The 17632-nt window shown below is 37.2% G+C and overlaps 1 protein-coding gene across 1 annotated transcript in view; it reads left to right on the plus strand.

Annotated features, from left to right (window-relative positions):
* ADGRV1 (adhesion G protein-coupled receptor V1) overlaps positions 1-17632 on the plus strand; it is a 292589-nt gene that overhangs the window by 197417 nt on the left and 77540 nt on the right. The window contains exons 87-88 of the mRNA XM_072860950.1: positions 4122-4238; positions 11585-11763. Coding sequence (XP_072717051.1) covers positions 4122-4238; positions 11585-11763 — 296 coding nt within the window. The remainder of the gene's footprint in view (positions 1-4121; positions 4239-11584; positions 11764-17632) is intronic.

The following is a 17632-nucleotide window of genomic DNA, read 5'->3' on the forward strand; positions in this document are numbered from 1 at the left end:
AAAATACATGATATGTCACATAATTAGTAAAATAATAATGGAGGAGGATTAGTCCGAGAACTTGGATGTGGGAAGAGACAGACTAATGGGAAAAGACAGCTATGAGAGAGTGGCGAATGAAGAGAGGTATTTCACTGATCCTGAAGGACTAGTTTGTGGAACAGAAAATAATGTGCCCGGACAAAATGCGCTGATGGCAGAAAGTAGAGAAGCAGTGACACTACACAGTGGTAGTGGGGTAGTGTATAGAAAGATGTGAATAGCTTTGAAGACTGAAGTGTGAAATATGGGGATATTTCCTAGAACAGGGTGAAAAGTCATTACTTGTAGGCTAACAGCAAAACTTTAATTCTGTGGCAAGAGGTAGTCAGTTGGAAATGAGAAGAAAAACTGTGTGTACCAGATGATCACCAAGGTATTACCATATATCAGAAGAAGTATTTGCATGGTATATAGGGAGATAAGAAAACTGTTGCATGAGAATCTTGTGAGAGCTCTGCAGCTTTTCTCCATCCAACCCTGAGTACGTGTTTTCACGAAGGACAGAATCAAAGTGGCACCTGTGTAGAGGACGATGAAATTGGTATGCAAGCTGCAAAGACTTTTGCACAAGGACGGGCTTTTACACATGCGAGTATACGTTTCACAGCACAGTACATAGGATTACTCGGAGAAGCAAAATAAATTGATCCAAGCAGATGCTGTATTCATGGCGCTAAACTGCTTTTGCTGTCCAGCCCAGCATAGGCATCTCTACAGAGTACTGCGCTGTGCAGTGGTCGGCTTATTTAACCTTGAAAAATGAAGCCTGAGGGAGAATACTACTGCTTTCCGTGAATTCATGATAGTGCAAACCCCAAGGAGGAGGAAATCCTGCTTAACCTGAGAGGCTTCCAACAGAAGAAAAGAATAGATATAAATTGACCATGAATAAGTGCAGGCTGGAAACTAGGAGGTAGCAGAGGAGTGATGTTCTGAGACAGCCTACTGCTTGGAAACAGAAGTACAAAAGTACTCTTCTTCACACAGGAACAAACAGTTTTGTAAATCATCTAGTTTTATTCATTTATAGTTTGGTGTTGATGACTTAGCTTGAATACCCAGGTGCTAATTTCCTTCAAGTAATTGCTAGGTAATTGTCTTAGAGTTACAAAGGAATTGCAGTATCCTTTGATTAATTGAGTAAATGACTGACAGATGGGAACCCTGTCTAAGATCTTTTTACTCTTTAACAGAAGTGCATCGACTTATCTTTTATTTTTAACTTTTATTTTTTCATTTTGTCAAAAGGAACCTTGTGAGTGATACGCAATCACCGTAATTTTGAATGTGGCACAGAACTATCGCACACAAATTAACAAAAATAGCAGCCTGCTAGTTGAGTGACTTAAGTCACTTGTTGTCCCTTAGTTAAAACATTTTGGGTCAAGTCTAGTCACCTTGACAAGTACCAGGAAGAAGCATTATATTATAATCTTGGCATAGAACCAAATGACGAGCTACAAAGATTGTTTGAAAAGGGGTATTTAAAATCATACGATGTCTCTAAAAAGAGCTCTAAACAACTGGTATCAAAAGGAAGACATCCAATATATATTTGTTAATGTTCCAAGAGGGAACAACTTATTCCAATGTATAAGGAATTTTGCTTATTAAAGTCATAGGTTCGTTATTACAAAAGATTGCCCACTACAGTTAAAAGCTAAGCAAAGTACAGAAAACATGAGGCAGTTAGGTCTAAGGAACAATTTATCTGGAAGGTGCTTTTTTTGTACTTTTCCCTAACAGCCTCAGATATTATGGGGGAAAGGTCTATTCAGTGGCCTGCGCTCCATGTGTTTCTACTAAATTGCAGTGCATTCCGTTTTTAAGTGCCGAAGTAGCCAGCATTTGTCGGAACAGTGTAGCTAGACTACAGGTTCTTCTTCCAACATTTCAAAATATGGTCTGCCATTTGTTTTCTGTGTAATAATTCCAATTCTCATTTGTATCTTCTGCCCAAGGTTCAGGATAACAATTATATGCAAATAATGTGTGAATGCTTCTTTGCCTCTTTTAGCCTTTTTTTGTCTAAAACACTGTAATGCCACTAATTACAATGAATTCTTAACTGAGTGATTACTTCAGCTATATTGCTGTTTTACTTCTTCAACAAAAGTCAGTATGCATGCAAGGTACGCATTTGTAGCAAATATTTGGACTCTTCACATTGTTTTGGTTGGAAAACTGTTGACATAGTGAGATATTTCTCTTTTTTAATAAACAAAACCCTGGTTTTTTTGAAACACAGGAAAAGGCTAGAAATTATAGTTTCTTTGGTTGCAGATGCAAAATGCTTTCAAGCCAACATTCAGTCCAGAAGGTGCTAAAAACGTGTTTCCAGGACTCAATCAATCTGCTTTTGTGTTTTCATCCCTTTGTCTCTATCTCTAGCCTAACAGTCTGTCCTTGACATATATACAAGCCTTCAGAGAACAAAAGGTGGTAAAGCCTCTCCACCCAGATGTGTGTTGTATTTTGCATGTTGTAAGTAGAAGCATTTGATCAAGTTTTAGGAAAAGTACTGCTGGTACTTGAGCTAGCTGGTGCTATGGAGTTTTTTACACAAACGTTTCTTGTGTTTATCCCTAATGGAAGGCAGCTATTGCACACATATTTCAATTGTGTTTAACCCACTCCAGACAATGGTGTCTGTTATAGCACCGTCAGAATCTGGCAAATGGCAGTCTGTATTAAGTTGAGTGTTAACCTCTTAATAACTGAATGGTTATGTGGCCATGGTTAGATTCCAGGTCCCAGCAGAAAACTGATGAACACCATAAAAAATACTAAAAGTGCATTTTTTTCCTTTAGATAATGAAATGCATCTCATAATTGCTTTTAGTCCAGTTGTGCTCATTCTTATTCTTCCATTTCATGGTGAGATAACATTGTCTACCTGTCGGTATACAGACCCTGCCTTTATAAGCATGGTTTTATAGTAGAGAGACTGCGTAAGAGTATTCCCATACCATACATGTATTTTTGTTGTAAATACAATGTCCAGGTGTATGCCAAATCACTTGGTATACTTTAACTTCCTTCCCCACCCCATCTCCTGATTTTATATACATAAAACCAGTCTGCACAGTCCATGAATTGCTATTACTAACAAGCCCAATGGGCTGTTGGTCAAAATAGTAGTATTCCTTGTAAAGGAAAGGAAAAATCATCAGTTACTGCAGGTGTTGAGTAGGTAAATTGAGTCTTTATGTGAACAGTTTAATTCTTTAATGAAGTCTGCTTGTAGAACTATTTCCTCTGTAAAGAAATTCACAGAAGACAGAGCTAAAAGTTTCTGAGTTGTGTTTTAATTTTAAATATTATATTGAAATTGTTTAGCAGCGTTCATTGCAGTCAGAGTTGGAATACCTTTGTTCCTTAGACAATGCATTGGCTACTTATCCAGCCAACGTATAGTCCTTTGACATTTGGCATGTCTTTGGAAACAAAAATTATCAACAGGAAAAAAAACTTTTGGAAAAAAACCTTATCAACTTATCAAAACATTCACAAGGCACAATCTGCTTTGTGAGTGTGAAATCCTGGTCTGCTGCTAGGCAACAGAAGAGATGCTTACTCCCTTTTTTCCAGTATTGCTATCTTATGTGATGGGGTGTAATATTGCTACGTCTGACAGTGTGAAGACAGTAAATGCCTCTTGAGTTTGTTTACTTGATAAAATTTCTGGCCTTACTGAAATCAGAATATAATGTCACTTTTTATTTTATGGAGGAAAATGTCCACCCTCAGTTACAAAACTGGTGTCTAATGTTGCATGGCAATTAGTCTGGGGAACAATATTGAACAATAAATATTGAGTCTCTCTAGTCTTTTCAGATAGGGATGTAATGGATACTAGATTGTCTGCAAAAAGTTTAGAGCTAGTTTAGAGCTAGACAGTGTTAAAGGGTCACTTCTTTTGGGTGAATATTAAATGTCCAAGGTATCTCTCTTGAGTCTCTGGAATGGTAACTGAGTGCATATTTTACTTGAAAACTGAAGATTTTTTTTTTCTCATTATTATTATTAAATTAATTTTGTTTAATTCCAATACGCACGTGTTCACTTCTTCCCTGCAGATTTCATTTCTGGCCTCTGCTTACATAAGCCAACATCTCTCAGAGGAAAGCTGCTCTGCCCTTGCATCTGTTACCCATTACCTTTACCTCTGCCAGTTCAGCTGGATGCTTATTCAGGTTGGTCTGAGTCTTCTTCACCCCTTCCCCAAAACCTCTGTAAAAGTAACTGATACTTAGGCTGTATTTCTATTACATCTATAGTAATATATTCTATTACTAGTAATATTTCTGTTAGTATATATATCTCTGCAATTCAATGCTACTAGAGAGGCAAAACATTAGATGGTCTTTATTAAACCTAGAGTGTCACAGCTCCAAGGATAAATATTAGAACCCTGTAAAGACTTTTTCCACTAATATCCATTACAACTCTGTAAGAATTTCCAGATCTCATTTAATCCTGTAGAAGTTACTGTCTCAAAACACTGGAGAACTATTTTTATTAGAATTAATAGCTTTTCTAAGCATCTCTTATTTGGTCTTTTGAAATAGTCTCTTACAGGTGAAATGTGTCAACTACACTCTAATTTTTGAGTCAGTAGCATTTTAGTCATTAGACTCGTATTATATGACAAACATACCTTCATAAGTTTGCATTAAAATAAGGAGTATATACATTTATAAATATTGCCAGAATCTTCATAGAATCATAGAATCATTTAGGTTGGAAAAGACCTTTAAGATCCTCGAGTCCAACCATTAACCAAGCACTGCCAAGTCCACCACTAAACCATGTCCCTAAGCACCATATCTACACGGCTTTTAAATCCCTCCAGGGATGGTGACCCCACCACTTCCCTGGGCAGCCTGTGCCAATGCTTGACAACCCTTTTGGTGAAGACATTTTTCCTAATATCCAATCTAACCCTCCCCTGTCGCAACTTGAGGCCATTTCCTCTTGTCCTATGGCTTGTTACCTGGGAGAAGAGACCGACCCCACCTCTCTACACCCTCCTTTCAGGCAGTTGTAGAGAGCGATAAGGTCTCCCCTCAGCCTCCTTTTCTCCAGGCTGAACAACCCCAGTTCCCTCAGGTGCTCCCCATCAGACTTGTGCTCCAGACGTCGCTCTTTTGACATATTATAGACATATTATAGAGCAGACATATTTGACATATTATAGAGCAGTAAATGGTGTAAAAACCAACCGAACTACTGTGGGAGACCATGAACAATCAAATTTGTTATGGAAAATTACCAGTTGTAAGTTATTCAAAATAACATGCTGTGAGATTTTTGGAAAATACATTATCAAGCCCTCATCTATAAATGTATATTTAGCACTAATGCATGAATTGTGCCATTTATTTGTCTGTTATTTTAATAGGATTTGTCCATAGCACATTTATTACAGCATGCAGCTTTATATATGCAGCTCCACACATTACCATACAAATGCTCCAACATGCAGGTTGTCAGACCAAACCAAGAATTGCAGATTAGCCTATATCTAAATACAAGTTTCTCTCCCAGTGACATTCATGTAGTATCTTGCATTTTCCTGGGATTATGTCAGGCTCACTTGTATTGAGAACCCTAGCAGCCTCTGTGCTGCTTGGTCTTAGCAAGCTCCAAGTAGATGGTTGTCACGTACACTGCTGCTGCAACTGCTCGTGAAAATGGAGCAGAGATATCTAAACTGCTCTGTCTCTAGTGATACTATACTCTTTTTATTCTTGTTGGTTTTCCTGAATTTATACAGTTAGCAAGAATAAATATTATCTCCATTTGATGTTACTTTCTACTGTCTCAATGCAGAAATGTTTCTGCTGTACTTCTCCTTCACCTAGCGTGGCTTATGACTTTCTCTTAGGTTAACTAACCTAAATTATTTTGTGAGCTGTAAATTATATTCTTCTTCACAGCTGCTCATTCACTTCATTCCTAAGTCGCTTCAGATCTCTTGAACATTTACTATTTTGGACAAAGTAATGCTTTTAAGTTGCCGTTTTACTGGAGTATCTCATGTTTTGACTGCTTGGTGTTTGATAGTGTTTCATCTTCCCATCCTACATGTGTTACATTACATTAAGTTGCAAAAGGATTCCCATTTTGAATGCTTGCTCTTCCAAGGATGAATCACTTATAATGACAAAAAATTGTATGACTGTTAACGGTTGGTCGTTTTCATGACTGTAGTTGAAATCCATTGTTATTTTTGATGGAGTAGACTTTGGCCAGGTCCTAAGAACTTGCATGTCCCATTGCATTTAGTGGAGCCTCGGGCTTGTGTTAGTCATGAAGACTCTTTATGAATATCTGAGGGGACAAAGGTGCTTAAGAGGGAATCCTTTATAGCCTGCTGAGTGATCAGCTGACAAGAGCTGCCAGGAGTAAAACTCAGAGTGAAGGGGATTGCCCCTTTTTGTAGGTGCAGGTCTTCAGACATGAATAATTCCTGAAGTTTGAAAGACCCAAAAGGAAGGAAGTAATCTGAAACATAGATCAACCCAGGCCACAGCTACAATTTACTCCTTTTGATTGAGAACAGGTCCTGAATTTATATTTCTCATTGCAGAGTGAGGAAGCAATGTCAGGGCACTAAAGGAGCGCTGGGGACATCTCTGTGCTTGAATTGGTCCCTGTGACAATATTAGCAAAGCTTGTGGATCCAAGGGAAAACCAGACTGATTTGGGAAGTCTAGATGCTATTGCTGTCTAAATGGCAGATTTAAATGCCTGCGTAATGAATGTTCGTATTTCTCAGCATGGTATACTTAATACACATGGCTTGATTTGGAAGGCAGAATTAATAATGTATTTATACTTAAATGGGACTTAAATACTTCTGTCTGGGAAACAGGAAAAATATGTAAACAGATTCTGTATCACTCATGCAGTCACTCTGCCCTCTGTGAGGCTGTATAGTGTTGTGCATATGCTTGATCACTAACTCATTTTATACAAATCTGATAGTGTCAGCCTTGATCACTGCATACAGAAATGGGTGGATGTGATAATCAGGTGCAAGCAGCATGTGGATATGTGCAGATATGTGGAACTGAAACATCCAGAAAATCCAGACAATTTTAAGTGATCAAAAGGTGGTGGAGCAATATTTTCAGGCAACAAAAGTCTATAGGAAAACATAGATTTAACAGTACAGTTGGACATATACATATTCAGTTCTGTAGTCCAGATCAAATATCTTCACTTTCTAGACTCTAAGACAACTTCCTTACCTTTTTGTCTGAAACTTCCCATCTTCTGCATATTGCTAGGTATAGTAATTATACTTAGCATTTTATCATATTTTAATAGTGGTTACAACAACAAAAACTATAGCTTCGTATTCTAATTCTTTTTACATTTTTAGCTTCTTGTATTTGTAGGCTTACATTTGATATCAGTATTTGTACTACACACATAGCTACTACCCACGTATTGACTGAAATGCAGGAATGGAAAGGAACTCAGAGATCACCTGGTCTATTTTCAGAGTCAGAACAAAGGCCACATCAAACCATCCTTGCTTGTCTGATTGTTCCTGTTCATTTGTATTGCACTGTCTTGTTTCTTGGCTTTTATAGGGAGATTTCTGTAAGTTGCAGACTGTTGATAACATTGCCCATTTTTTTAAGGATGAGGCTTTCTTAACTGCAGAAGGAAAGGAGTAAAAAGGTGCAAATGACTCTTTGTGCCCACAAAGTGAGCTTAGCCTAAAATATTTGCCTTATACTAATGTATGAAATTCAGAAGTCTTCATCCTGATAAATGTCCCTTCATAAAAATGTATGTTGCTGCAGCATAAGCCTGTATTTTCAAATACAGTCTCTGCACTTTTATCTTAGGAGCACACACTAAGGATACCTTTCTGTATTCTGTTGTTCTTCCCATGACAAATCTGTAGTATGACAACCATTTATCAGGAAAAATAATTTTCTTCTTTTAGCATTTTCTAACTTGTTACCAAAAAAAAAAGTTAAAAAAAAGTTAAAAGCTGTCTTTTGAGGAAAAAAGTAAAATTGTGTAGTCCTCAACTGCCAATTCTGACATAGACTAAAATTATTGGAAAAGGTGGACTCTTAGTACTTTTTTGAGCCATTGCTACAGTGGAGTAAATCAACAGCAAAAGTGGCAGTTCAATAAGCAAACCAGAGTGAATGTCATGAGCTTGCTGTCACCATACCCGAATCCTCCTCCTTTGTGGATTTAATGGCACCTTAGATTTTCTATAAATTTACTGCAGACTTGTCAGACAAGAACTTATCTTACAATAAGTTTAATGCTTATTTTAAGAATGATTTATGGACTGCTTAACAGCTTTGAAAAAGGAATTATATGAAAGTGTGCAACCATTCTGAAAATGAAAGCTGTGGCAATTCCTAAAAAGAAGGAAGAAGGGAAATAGAAGTTTTCCCACGGGGTTGTGAAAGAATTTATTTAAAGTATTTTGCAGCTACTATTTACCGGATATCCACAGATTATCACTAAAGATAAATGAAGGAATAAATAAAGAAATAAACAAAAGCACCCCAGTTTTGGGAAGGTAATTTCAATTAATTGCCTCATTCTAAAAGAAAAAAGCTTCACTGAAGTTCGCATTGTCTCATTAGAGTGTTATTTGACTTCCTAATTGTTTTGCATTCTAACATCAGAACAATCACAACTTGTACATTTGTTCTTCCACCTGAGCAGCTGGGAAATGGACTGTACATTTTATTCTTCTGTAGAACTGGTTATTGCTGCAGCATGGCAACAGGAAAAGATTTGCTAAAATTAGCTCCACTATTTGTATTTCATTGGTTAAATTTTGGGACATCAAAAGGGCTTGAAGACAAGAACTTATAATTACAAAGATAGAAATGTCACTGCACAGGAAATGGTGAGCTATCCAAAACCCCTTATATCTTTGCAGCAGCAGTGGTGTTAAAGTGTTCTTCTGTGATAAATGAGGTGAGATAGGTAAATATGGCTAAACAAACATGGAGCAAGGACATGAGGTACCATTTCTTAGAAAGCAATCTCAGTTGGATGACTACAAACAATGTTCACCAGATTGCCGGAATTAGTAGAACCAACAATCCCTGAGCACAATGGCATAAATCAGTTCAAGGATTTTGCTGTCTGGAAATGCTTGCAGTGAAGCACAGCCTAGTCAGAACTACAAGGGCATGTAATTTGAAGAATGTTTATTGGCATAAGGTGACAAACAGAATCTTGAATGGTTTTCAATCCCTTGTAAAAGTTAAGAGAGAAAGGGACAGTGTAAGAGAACAACCAAATCTTTCCACAAACTGTGGATTTTTTTTCCAAATACCATTTTCATCTGTTTAATGTTTTCTTCCTGTGAATGTCCAACAATGGAATTAATAGGTTTTCTGTGTTCTTTCAACCTACACAGGACAGTTACAATTACATGGTAGGATTTTCCTGTGTTGTTTTAAGGAAAACAAACTTTGCCTTTGTTCACATAGCACCAATCACCAAATGAAAATAAAAAAGGCCATAATAGTTACTATGTAATTAATAGAATTACTTACACTGGACATATTTATAAAATGTCACTCTCTAAGGGAGCATTTAAAATGCGTACTAAACTAATAATTTTTTTGAAAACAAGTTGTTAGCATATACAATGTGCTTTATGATTCATGATAGAAAGTATTGTATATTCATGCTATATAAATCACAGAAAAAAACCCTGTAATGATAATTAACTGATGAGGCTTACGTAAGGAATCCACAAACCACTAATTAAGTACTTGATTGTGAAAATTCAGTCTGCCTGAACAAACTGGTAGACAAACCCTTGGCTGTGGGGAATCTGCAAAATTTCGCAAACACAAATAATCATTTTGCAATTGTCTTGACTTTGTATATGGATTTTACCTATCCTAACAAAAGACAGCTGCAAATTTAAGGATATAAATCAACATTATTTTATGAAATCACTGTGCAGACAATGGAGAAAAATGAGTATGATTGGGTAAGGATCAGTGAGTGCCTGAAGATGTCTGCCTTCTCTCCATTGACTGTCAAGACAGGCTAGAGGCACAAGCTTGAAGTAGATGCCCTCTAGACAGAAAAAGACAAAATTAATCCCTTATTCATGCCATATAAAAGGCCAGAAATAATTACATAGCATGCAGAGCTGTAGCTGGTATAATATGTTTGAAGTGGAGGAAGTGAAGGAATATTTGGCAAAACATGTTTTTATTATGGATAGTTTAGGTGTTTATTAGAAAGTAGTAATGTGTGTAGATGTGCATAAAACAATGCTCAGCACATAGGAAAGTCTTCCTACTATTAACCTCTTAAAGAACATGCAAAGATCCAAGCAAAACTCTAAGTATTTTTCTTTACTTGAAGGGTTTCCTTACTCATACTACCAGTTCTTTCAAGAGATTTCAATTATTCCACTTCTTCATTTTGATTCATATATGGTTTTACATTCTTAGTTAGGCCACTTGATGAGGAGTTGATCATAAGAAGACACAGATTGTTGTAGAGATGCATTTGAATTTACGTTCACTTATTTGCATTTTTTTCTCAAACTCTTACACAAACTATTACACAGAATCACAGAACCATTGAAGTTGCACGGGCATCTTGAGACTGTCTAGTCCAACACCCTGGCTCAAGCACGGTCAGCTAGGTCAGGTTGCCCAGGACCATGTTCACTTAAGCTTTGATTATCTCTAAGGATAGAGACTCCACAACCTCTCTGGACAGCTTGGCCCAGTGTTTGACCACCCCCACAGTAAAAAAGCTTTTTCTTGTCTTCAGATGGAATTTCATGTATATTAGTTTGTGCCCATTGCCTCTTGTCCTGCCATTGGGCACCACTGAGGAGAGTCTGTCTCCCTCTTCGTCACTCCCGCCCATCAGGTATTTATACACATAGAGAAGATCCCCCTAAGCCTCCTCTTCTCCAGGCTGAACAGTCCCTGCTCTCTCAGCCTCTCCTCATAGGAGAGATGCTCCTGTCCATTAATCATCTTCATGGCCCTTTGCTGGACTCGCTCCATATCTTCGTTGTACTGGTGAGCCCAGAACTGGACCACAGTCAGAACTGTTGAAGAAGGTTAGTGCATTTCCTACAAGAAGAAACACAGAGCTGAACAATAGAATAAAAAGATTCAACACAGATCAGATTTAGCAATATTACATGTCAGTCTTTTCTGTGAAGGTATGGAAACCCAAGAAGAAAGCTACTTTTGCACTACAAAGCTATTTTTGCACTGCAAAAATGGTATTTTCTACTAAAGAGGGTGTCCCTTCCTCTCTGAAAGTCTAATTCAAAATCTAACAGTTACATAAATAAGCATACATTTTTATAATCAGTCTCTTTTGATTACTTAAGAGAAGAAAATGAGAACAAAATATTTATGTTGAAAAATGTTTATATATAAACATATGCTGGGACAGAAATATGCTATATTATGACTTTCAGACTGATTTGGGTTTTGGGATAGCTAATCATCACCAAGTCTACTGATTAATATTCTGCATTATTCTTCAGGCTGTTAATTTCTGGTACGTCCTGGTGATGAACGATGAACACACAGAGAGGCGCTATCTGCTTTACTTCCTTTTGAGCTGGGGGCTTCCAGCTTTTGTTGTGATCCTGCTTTTAATTATCCTGAGAGGAATCTATCATCAGAGCACAGCACAGATTTATGGCCTTGTCTACAGTGATCTGTAAGTTTTCCTTCGAAAAAGCATAAGCTAGCTATTGTACTTTCTCTATTGTTTTATATTTAATTTGCTTGCACGTAGAGAAGGGGATATGCACACAAGCAAATGCAGTATGGGGCAGGGGGATTCCTCATTTGGTGGAGATGAAGCAAGTATGTCACCCACATGCAGTGCAGCACTTTCCATGCAACTGGGCTTTGCTCCAGCTTTTCCACAGTTCCATCCTGGGCTGAGCATTGGCAGAGCCAGCTTGAGCATGTCTGCTTTGTGGGTAAATTATTTATTTTTTTCTGAGACTGTGCAATTCCAGGGTAAAGGATAGAAATGGCTACTGCTGCAGAAATGAGCAGAAGAGCATGTTTTCTTTCCATTTCATTTCTGTGTTTAAAAACCACAACACCAAACCAAGCCTTAAACCCCTATCTCTTTGATTATTAAATATATTCTCTGCTAAACAATGTTACTATATTAAGATGTCAAATATATTTCCTGAAGTGTTTGTCTTGGAATTTTGAATATGTTATATTCCAAACTGTTCCCAATTCAAGCATTGCTGTAAAGCCAATAATTAACACAGCCCTTTCAAATCTATATATAAAAACAGAAAACTGTCCTAATTAAAAAAATACATCTTCATAGAACTTGAGACATTTAAGTGGAAAGATATATAGATAAATATTTTTGCTCTCCTTCCCTACCTCTTTTACTCTGGCCCCTTTTCTAGCAAAGCTAATCTATAATAGCTGTTCTAGGACATGAGCTATTATGCTTATTCACTTTGTGTCGTGATGACATGCTTCATGTGCAGGAAAGAGTCAACACACAACTTCTTTTTAAAATAATAGAAGAATTTACAAATTGTTTTTATGAAAGCGTCTTATGTGGGTGCTTGAAGAGTAGACCCAAAACAGGAGAATATCTGTCTTTAATAAAAGAGGAAGACACAGTGTACATCATTTCATTATAACTGAACAAAATTCTGTACAGTGTTTTTTTTGTCATACAAAGGGAATTACTGTGAGAAGTAGATGCTGGAATTCAATATCTGTGTGTTTGAGTGTATGCATATACATACATATATGCACTCATAAATATTACTTGTATATACATATATATGTGTATATGTGTACAGTGCATGATAAGCAGGGATGCCTGACTGAGATCTAAATGAGCTACACTGGGTACTACAAGCTGTCTAGCCATCTTAGCCAAGGTTTAGTCCTGCATTAATAGACACCGTCTCTCAACTCAGAAGAGTATCTGAGGTCCACAACAGCAGACCATTTCTGATCTTCACCCTACATCAGGGCGTGCTGCATAGCTCTATACCATCCCATACACATAGATATTTCTTTGCAGAACATGGCGAACAAGAGTGTTGTATTTTTCTTCATGGTAAAATGGTTCTCTGTGCATAGTAAACACAAGAAATGTGTGTAGCATAATCAAGTCTTCTGATTGCAATCAGACAGTGAGCTGATGATTATGCAGTGAACCACAGTTTCACAGTTGTTTTCTTTTGATGTCCATGTCTCATTCTTTCAAAAACAAGGAAAAATCCCTAAGTTCTGATAAAATTATTAAGTAGAGGAAAATTACTCAGTCCAACTCATTTGCCCAATTAAATATAAAACTTTTCCAGCATCTTATTAAAGTCGTCAAATGTTAGAAATCATCCCAAGCTTAGTGAGTGTGCAGCTTATATCCAGCTCTGTCAATGTGAACTCTGTAAGGAGATATCTGCAAGGATTTTCATAAATAGCACTTTAAAAGTTGCTCTTAATTATTCAAAGAGGAGTTTCAAAGCCAGAATGTAGGAAAGAGGAAAGGTTGAACTACATCTCTTGGTTTGTTTTCTCCAAACCAGGATGTAGTAGTGGAAAAAGTAACAAGATTTCCAAAGTCAAGGTCATTACATACTGACTTCAGAATCAGCCTCAGAAATAGTTTGAGAGCAATGGTGTGCTACTAAGGAGCTCATTTCATGTGAGAGGTGGAACACTGGTTAAAATAATAAAAGCAGTGAAGCCTGTTATCTTAGCTCTCTCCTAAGTGATCACTCCTTCAGGCAACTCATTTTTGCATTACTGTGGTGTCTGACCAACTGTTTTGCTCCTAACCAGAATGCCATGGACACAATTAATAGCCAACAGGATGGCTATGCTGGAAGAACTTCATTCTATGCTTGTACTGAACAAAAAATTATTTGAGCTGTGTTGGATTTTGTGCTTTAAAAGAAGTATTATGACAGGTTCTTCTTCAGATATGACAAATTCTACACAAAAATGCATATATTGTGTACCATAACTCCCATAACAAGTCACAGTATAAAACTAACAGGCTGCTATGGTGATAACAGTAGTATACATATTGGTGATTATTATCATAATTAGTGGAGTTTATATATGGCGTGAACAGTGCGCTCTTTGGCATTATGTGAATTTTTTTATGATACTGGTAAATTTGTCTGTATCAATGCCACCAAGTAGCATAATTTTTTTCAGATCGTAACTCAATGATGTGTGAAAGAGCTAACTGCCATGGAAGGGCTCTTTTACTCCTCCCCTTGCTAATTTCCCTGTTGCTCATCTGAAGAGGTGAAAGGCTGAACAAGACTGGAAAATTTGGCAATGAAAGGCATATCAGCATAACTGGAATGAAAGAAGTAGTGAGACAGGTATTTGCCTAGGGTGGATTTGAATGGTGGAAGAGCAGTCTATCTGGACGTGTGTAAAGAAAAACGTGGAGGTTCTATGAATATCTGATACAATACCTTTACTAAGGAAAGTAATTAGATTTGACCCCGTCTCAAAAATACGCATTAGTTCTCATGTCTTCTTCTTTTAAAAAACAGTAACAAGTTATTTCAGATGCAGGTGTCTATAGCTGCACCTCTGCTTAATTTCTGTGTGTAATAACCATTGGCTCAATCATGTCATGAAACTTCAAAGTGGGGGCATTCTCTGTGTGCAGCTGACTTGTAGAAGGGGCTTGGATAGGCATTTGCCATCTATCCTGTTTTTTACTTTTTGTGTTACGGTAAAAGTCTTACATGAAGGTTTGTCAATGTTTGTAAATGAAATCTCTAGTGTGTCTCTAAATTTCAAGTATATTGTCTACCCTGGTCTCTAGTAACCATGCTCTAAAATGTATATCCTTGCTTAAGAATTGCCATGATGGCTGAGGTATTAGTGTTTTTTAGTGATAAGAAGCAGGAGTCAGCTCCTTCCAACTGGCTAATAACTGAAATTTGAATTAAGCTCTGAACTAGATAGTTTAAAATCACTCTACAAAAAAGTATATTATCCTTCTATATTTCTGAGTTTTTATGTCTTACAGACAATTTTCCAAACCCTGTTTGAATTTGCTGCGATCTCTGGCTAAATTATCTCTGTCTAAAATATCTTCTAAGGACATAAGTTCTATTATTTAGGTACCCAGTGTTTTAAAAAAGTATTTCCTTTTGTCATTTCTTATTACATTAAATGTCACTATGACTTTGTGTTGTGACATAAGTAGAGACCTCAGGATAACCTTTCTCTTCCATTTGTTTTGGGTTTTTTTCCTTATCTCCCATCTGATTGTCTCTTTCAGGATTATAAACCAAACCCATAATTTGTGTTTCTTTACAGGAATTGTTAATGCCCTTGCACACTGTAACACCCTTCTCCTTTTGAGAAGAATTTTTCTTGTTGAATAAGAAAAACTTATGAACAGATGAGTTCACAAGATGACAAGAGTTCAGCTTAAAATCAAATTCCAAAGCTCACTGTGGTTCCTAAACTTGAGATAGTTCAACATTTGCTGTCGTCCTGGTATATACAGCTAGCCAGTCATGGCCTCATTTCTGAAAATCTTTTAGCTAATATTCTCAAAGTGAGTTTAATCTTAGCAATATGTTTAAACTGAGTAGTATATTTCTAATAGGTCTCTTAAAGTAAAAAGGCACAGTTCACCTGGTATGGTGGAAAACATATGGAGGCAAATTGAAACTGTAGATATTGGCAAAGAGAGATATAAAGTGCAATGGAGAGGTGAAGAGAGGAATGTGAAGAATTACATAAAATCTAGTTCCCACCAGTTTCATCCCGGTCTCATTGGTGGTGGTTACTTTGAAGAGAAATGTCAGCAATATATGTCTACCATGTGTCTTCAGAGGAATTGCATCACAGGGGATTTACAGACTGCAGACAGTTCTGGAAACCAATGCAAGTATAGATATAAAACCTCAGACTGGTGAGTGACTTGAGGCTAGCAACAGTTCAATCACGTTTTACAGAGGAAGCTGGGTTTGGGTTCATGGCACCTTATAACTCTCTTACACTTACAAAACAAAGAAGCATGCAAAATAACTTCTAAAATGGGAATCCTTGACAATAAAGTAGCTTTCTAATTTCTCATATAACCCTGAAAATTTAATTGTCTGCAGTTACATACAAGTAAAAATTTCAATACCCTTTGAAGTCAGTGGAACCACACCCATGTGCAGGGTTTTGCCTTAACTCATCTGTTTTTCAGATCAGAGGCCAGAATGATTTAATTACAAGTATCAGTTTTTGTTCACAAACATGAGTTTAAAGGCTACTTACACTGTGTTTACTGGACTTGTACCCAAGAGATTGTCCAGAGCTATAATAGATGTTATAAAAAAAAGTACTACTCTAAAATTGGCCAGAAGCACAGCTTAGAGGATCTTGAACTTTTAAGTCACTTGGGTGGTTTGAAAACTCTTACCTACAATAGCATTAAAGTATGTTTTTTATAAACTTGAGAAGTACTCTTAGCTCTAAGCTTTGAGTCTGACTAGACCTTCTTCTTGAAACTGAACTCCCCTAAGAAGGCCAAAGGACTGTTTTTATTAGAGTATAAACTAAAACAAGTAACTTTTGAAAAGGACAAAACTGGAAGTGATTAGACATGACAGAATACAAATTTAAAAGTTTATAAACAAATATCTCCCTGCCCACTGTGTCCTTGCCAAAGCTGGTCAAGCTGGTTTTCAAGCATGGTCAAGCTTTAGCCTACCTTTTTTAATTGAAGCAGACTGTATAGTTTCCTCTAGTTCCCAGAATGTTCTTTTTTGTCATTTCTGAGACATGGCTGTCTGTTCCTTGCACTTTTAAGTGCTCTTGTCCCTCTGCCGATCCCTCCAGTTTCTAGAAGTGTCTCTTTTTTAGCAGGATCACTTATTTGCCCAAGGGAAGAATGATCTCCCCTCTCAGGAGGTCCCACCTGATTAATTCATTTTCCTCTTTAAAATCCCCTGTGGCAAACAAACTGAGCACAGAAGACCCACATGTACCATTACAATACTTTAAAATTACAGAAGTGTCCATGTATTTGGTTTCAGTGATAGTGATATGATAACATCTCACAGCAGAAAAGGCTAAGCTAAATGTTCTCACAAATATATCTTTGTATCATATCATCTGCCATGACGATATCTGTGAGAAATAATGAAAAAAGATTGTCCAGCAAAATCCCTTTCTAGAAAAAAACAAACACTTCTATCTCCTCTACAGTCTAGTGCAAGGCAAAGGTTTTTCCAGCAAAGTCACTGGATCTGTGACTGTGCAGCAGTATCCAGGAGAGAGGAGAACACAAGGCTACAGAAAGCTGGAAATGATGAACTTTTTTCTGTGACTGAGGGTTACGACTCTTCCTGTTACTCACGTTGCAGTTTCTCTGAATCAAGCTCTTACATGTGGGCACGGCACGAGGCACAAATTAATGTCTAGGAGCCATGGCCAACGTTATTTGGAAAAGAAACTTCGCAGAAAATGTGTTCCAGTACCAGGTGCATAGCAATGGGTCAAGGGCACTTTGTATATCCTCACATGAGGAGTCAGACCTGGATTTCAGACAAAACAAG

Source organism: Ciconia boyciana, chromosome 4 (assembly GCF_034638445.1).
Source record: "Ciconia boyciana chromosome 4, ASM3463844v1, whole genome shotgun sequence".
In the NCBI taxonomy this organism is placed as follows: domain Eukaryota; kingdom Metazoa; phylum Chordata; class Aves; order Ciconiiformes; family Ciconiidae; genus Ciconia; species Ciconia boyciana.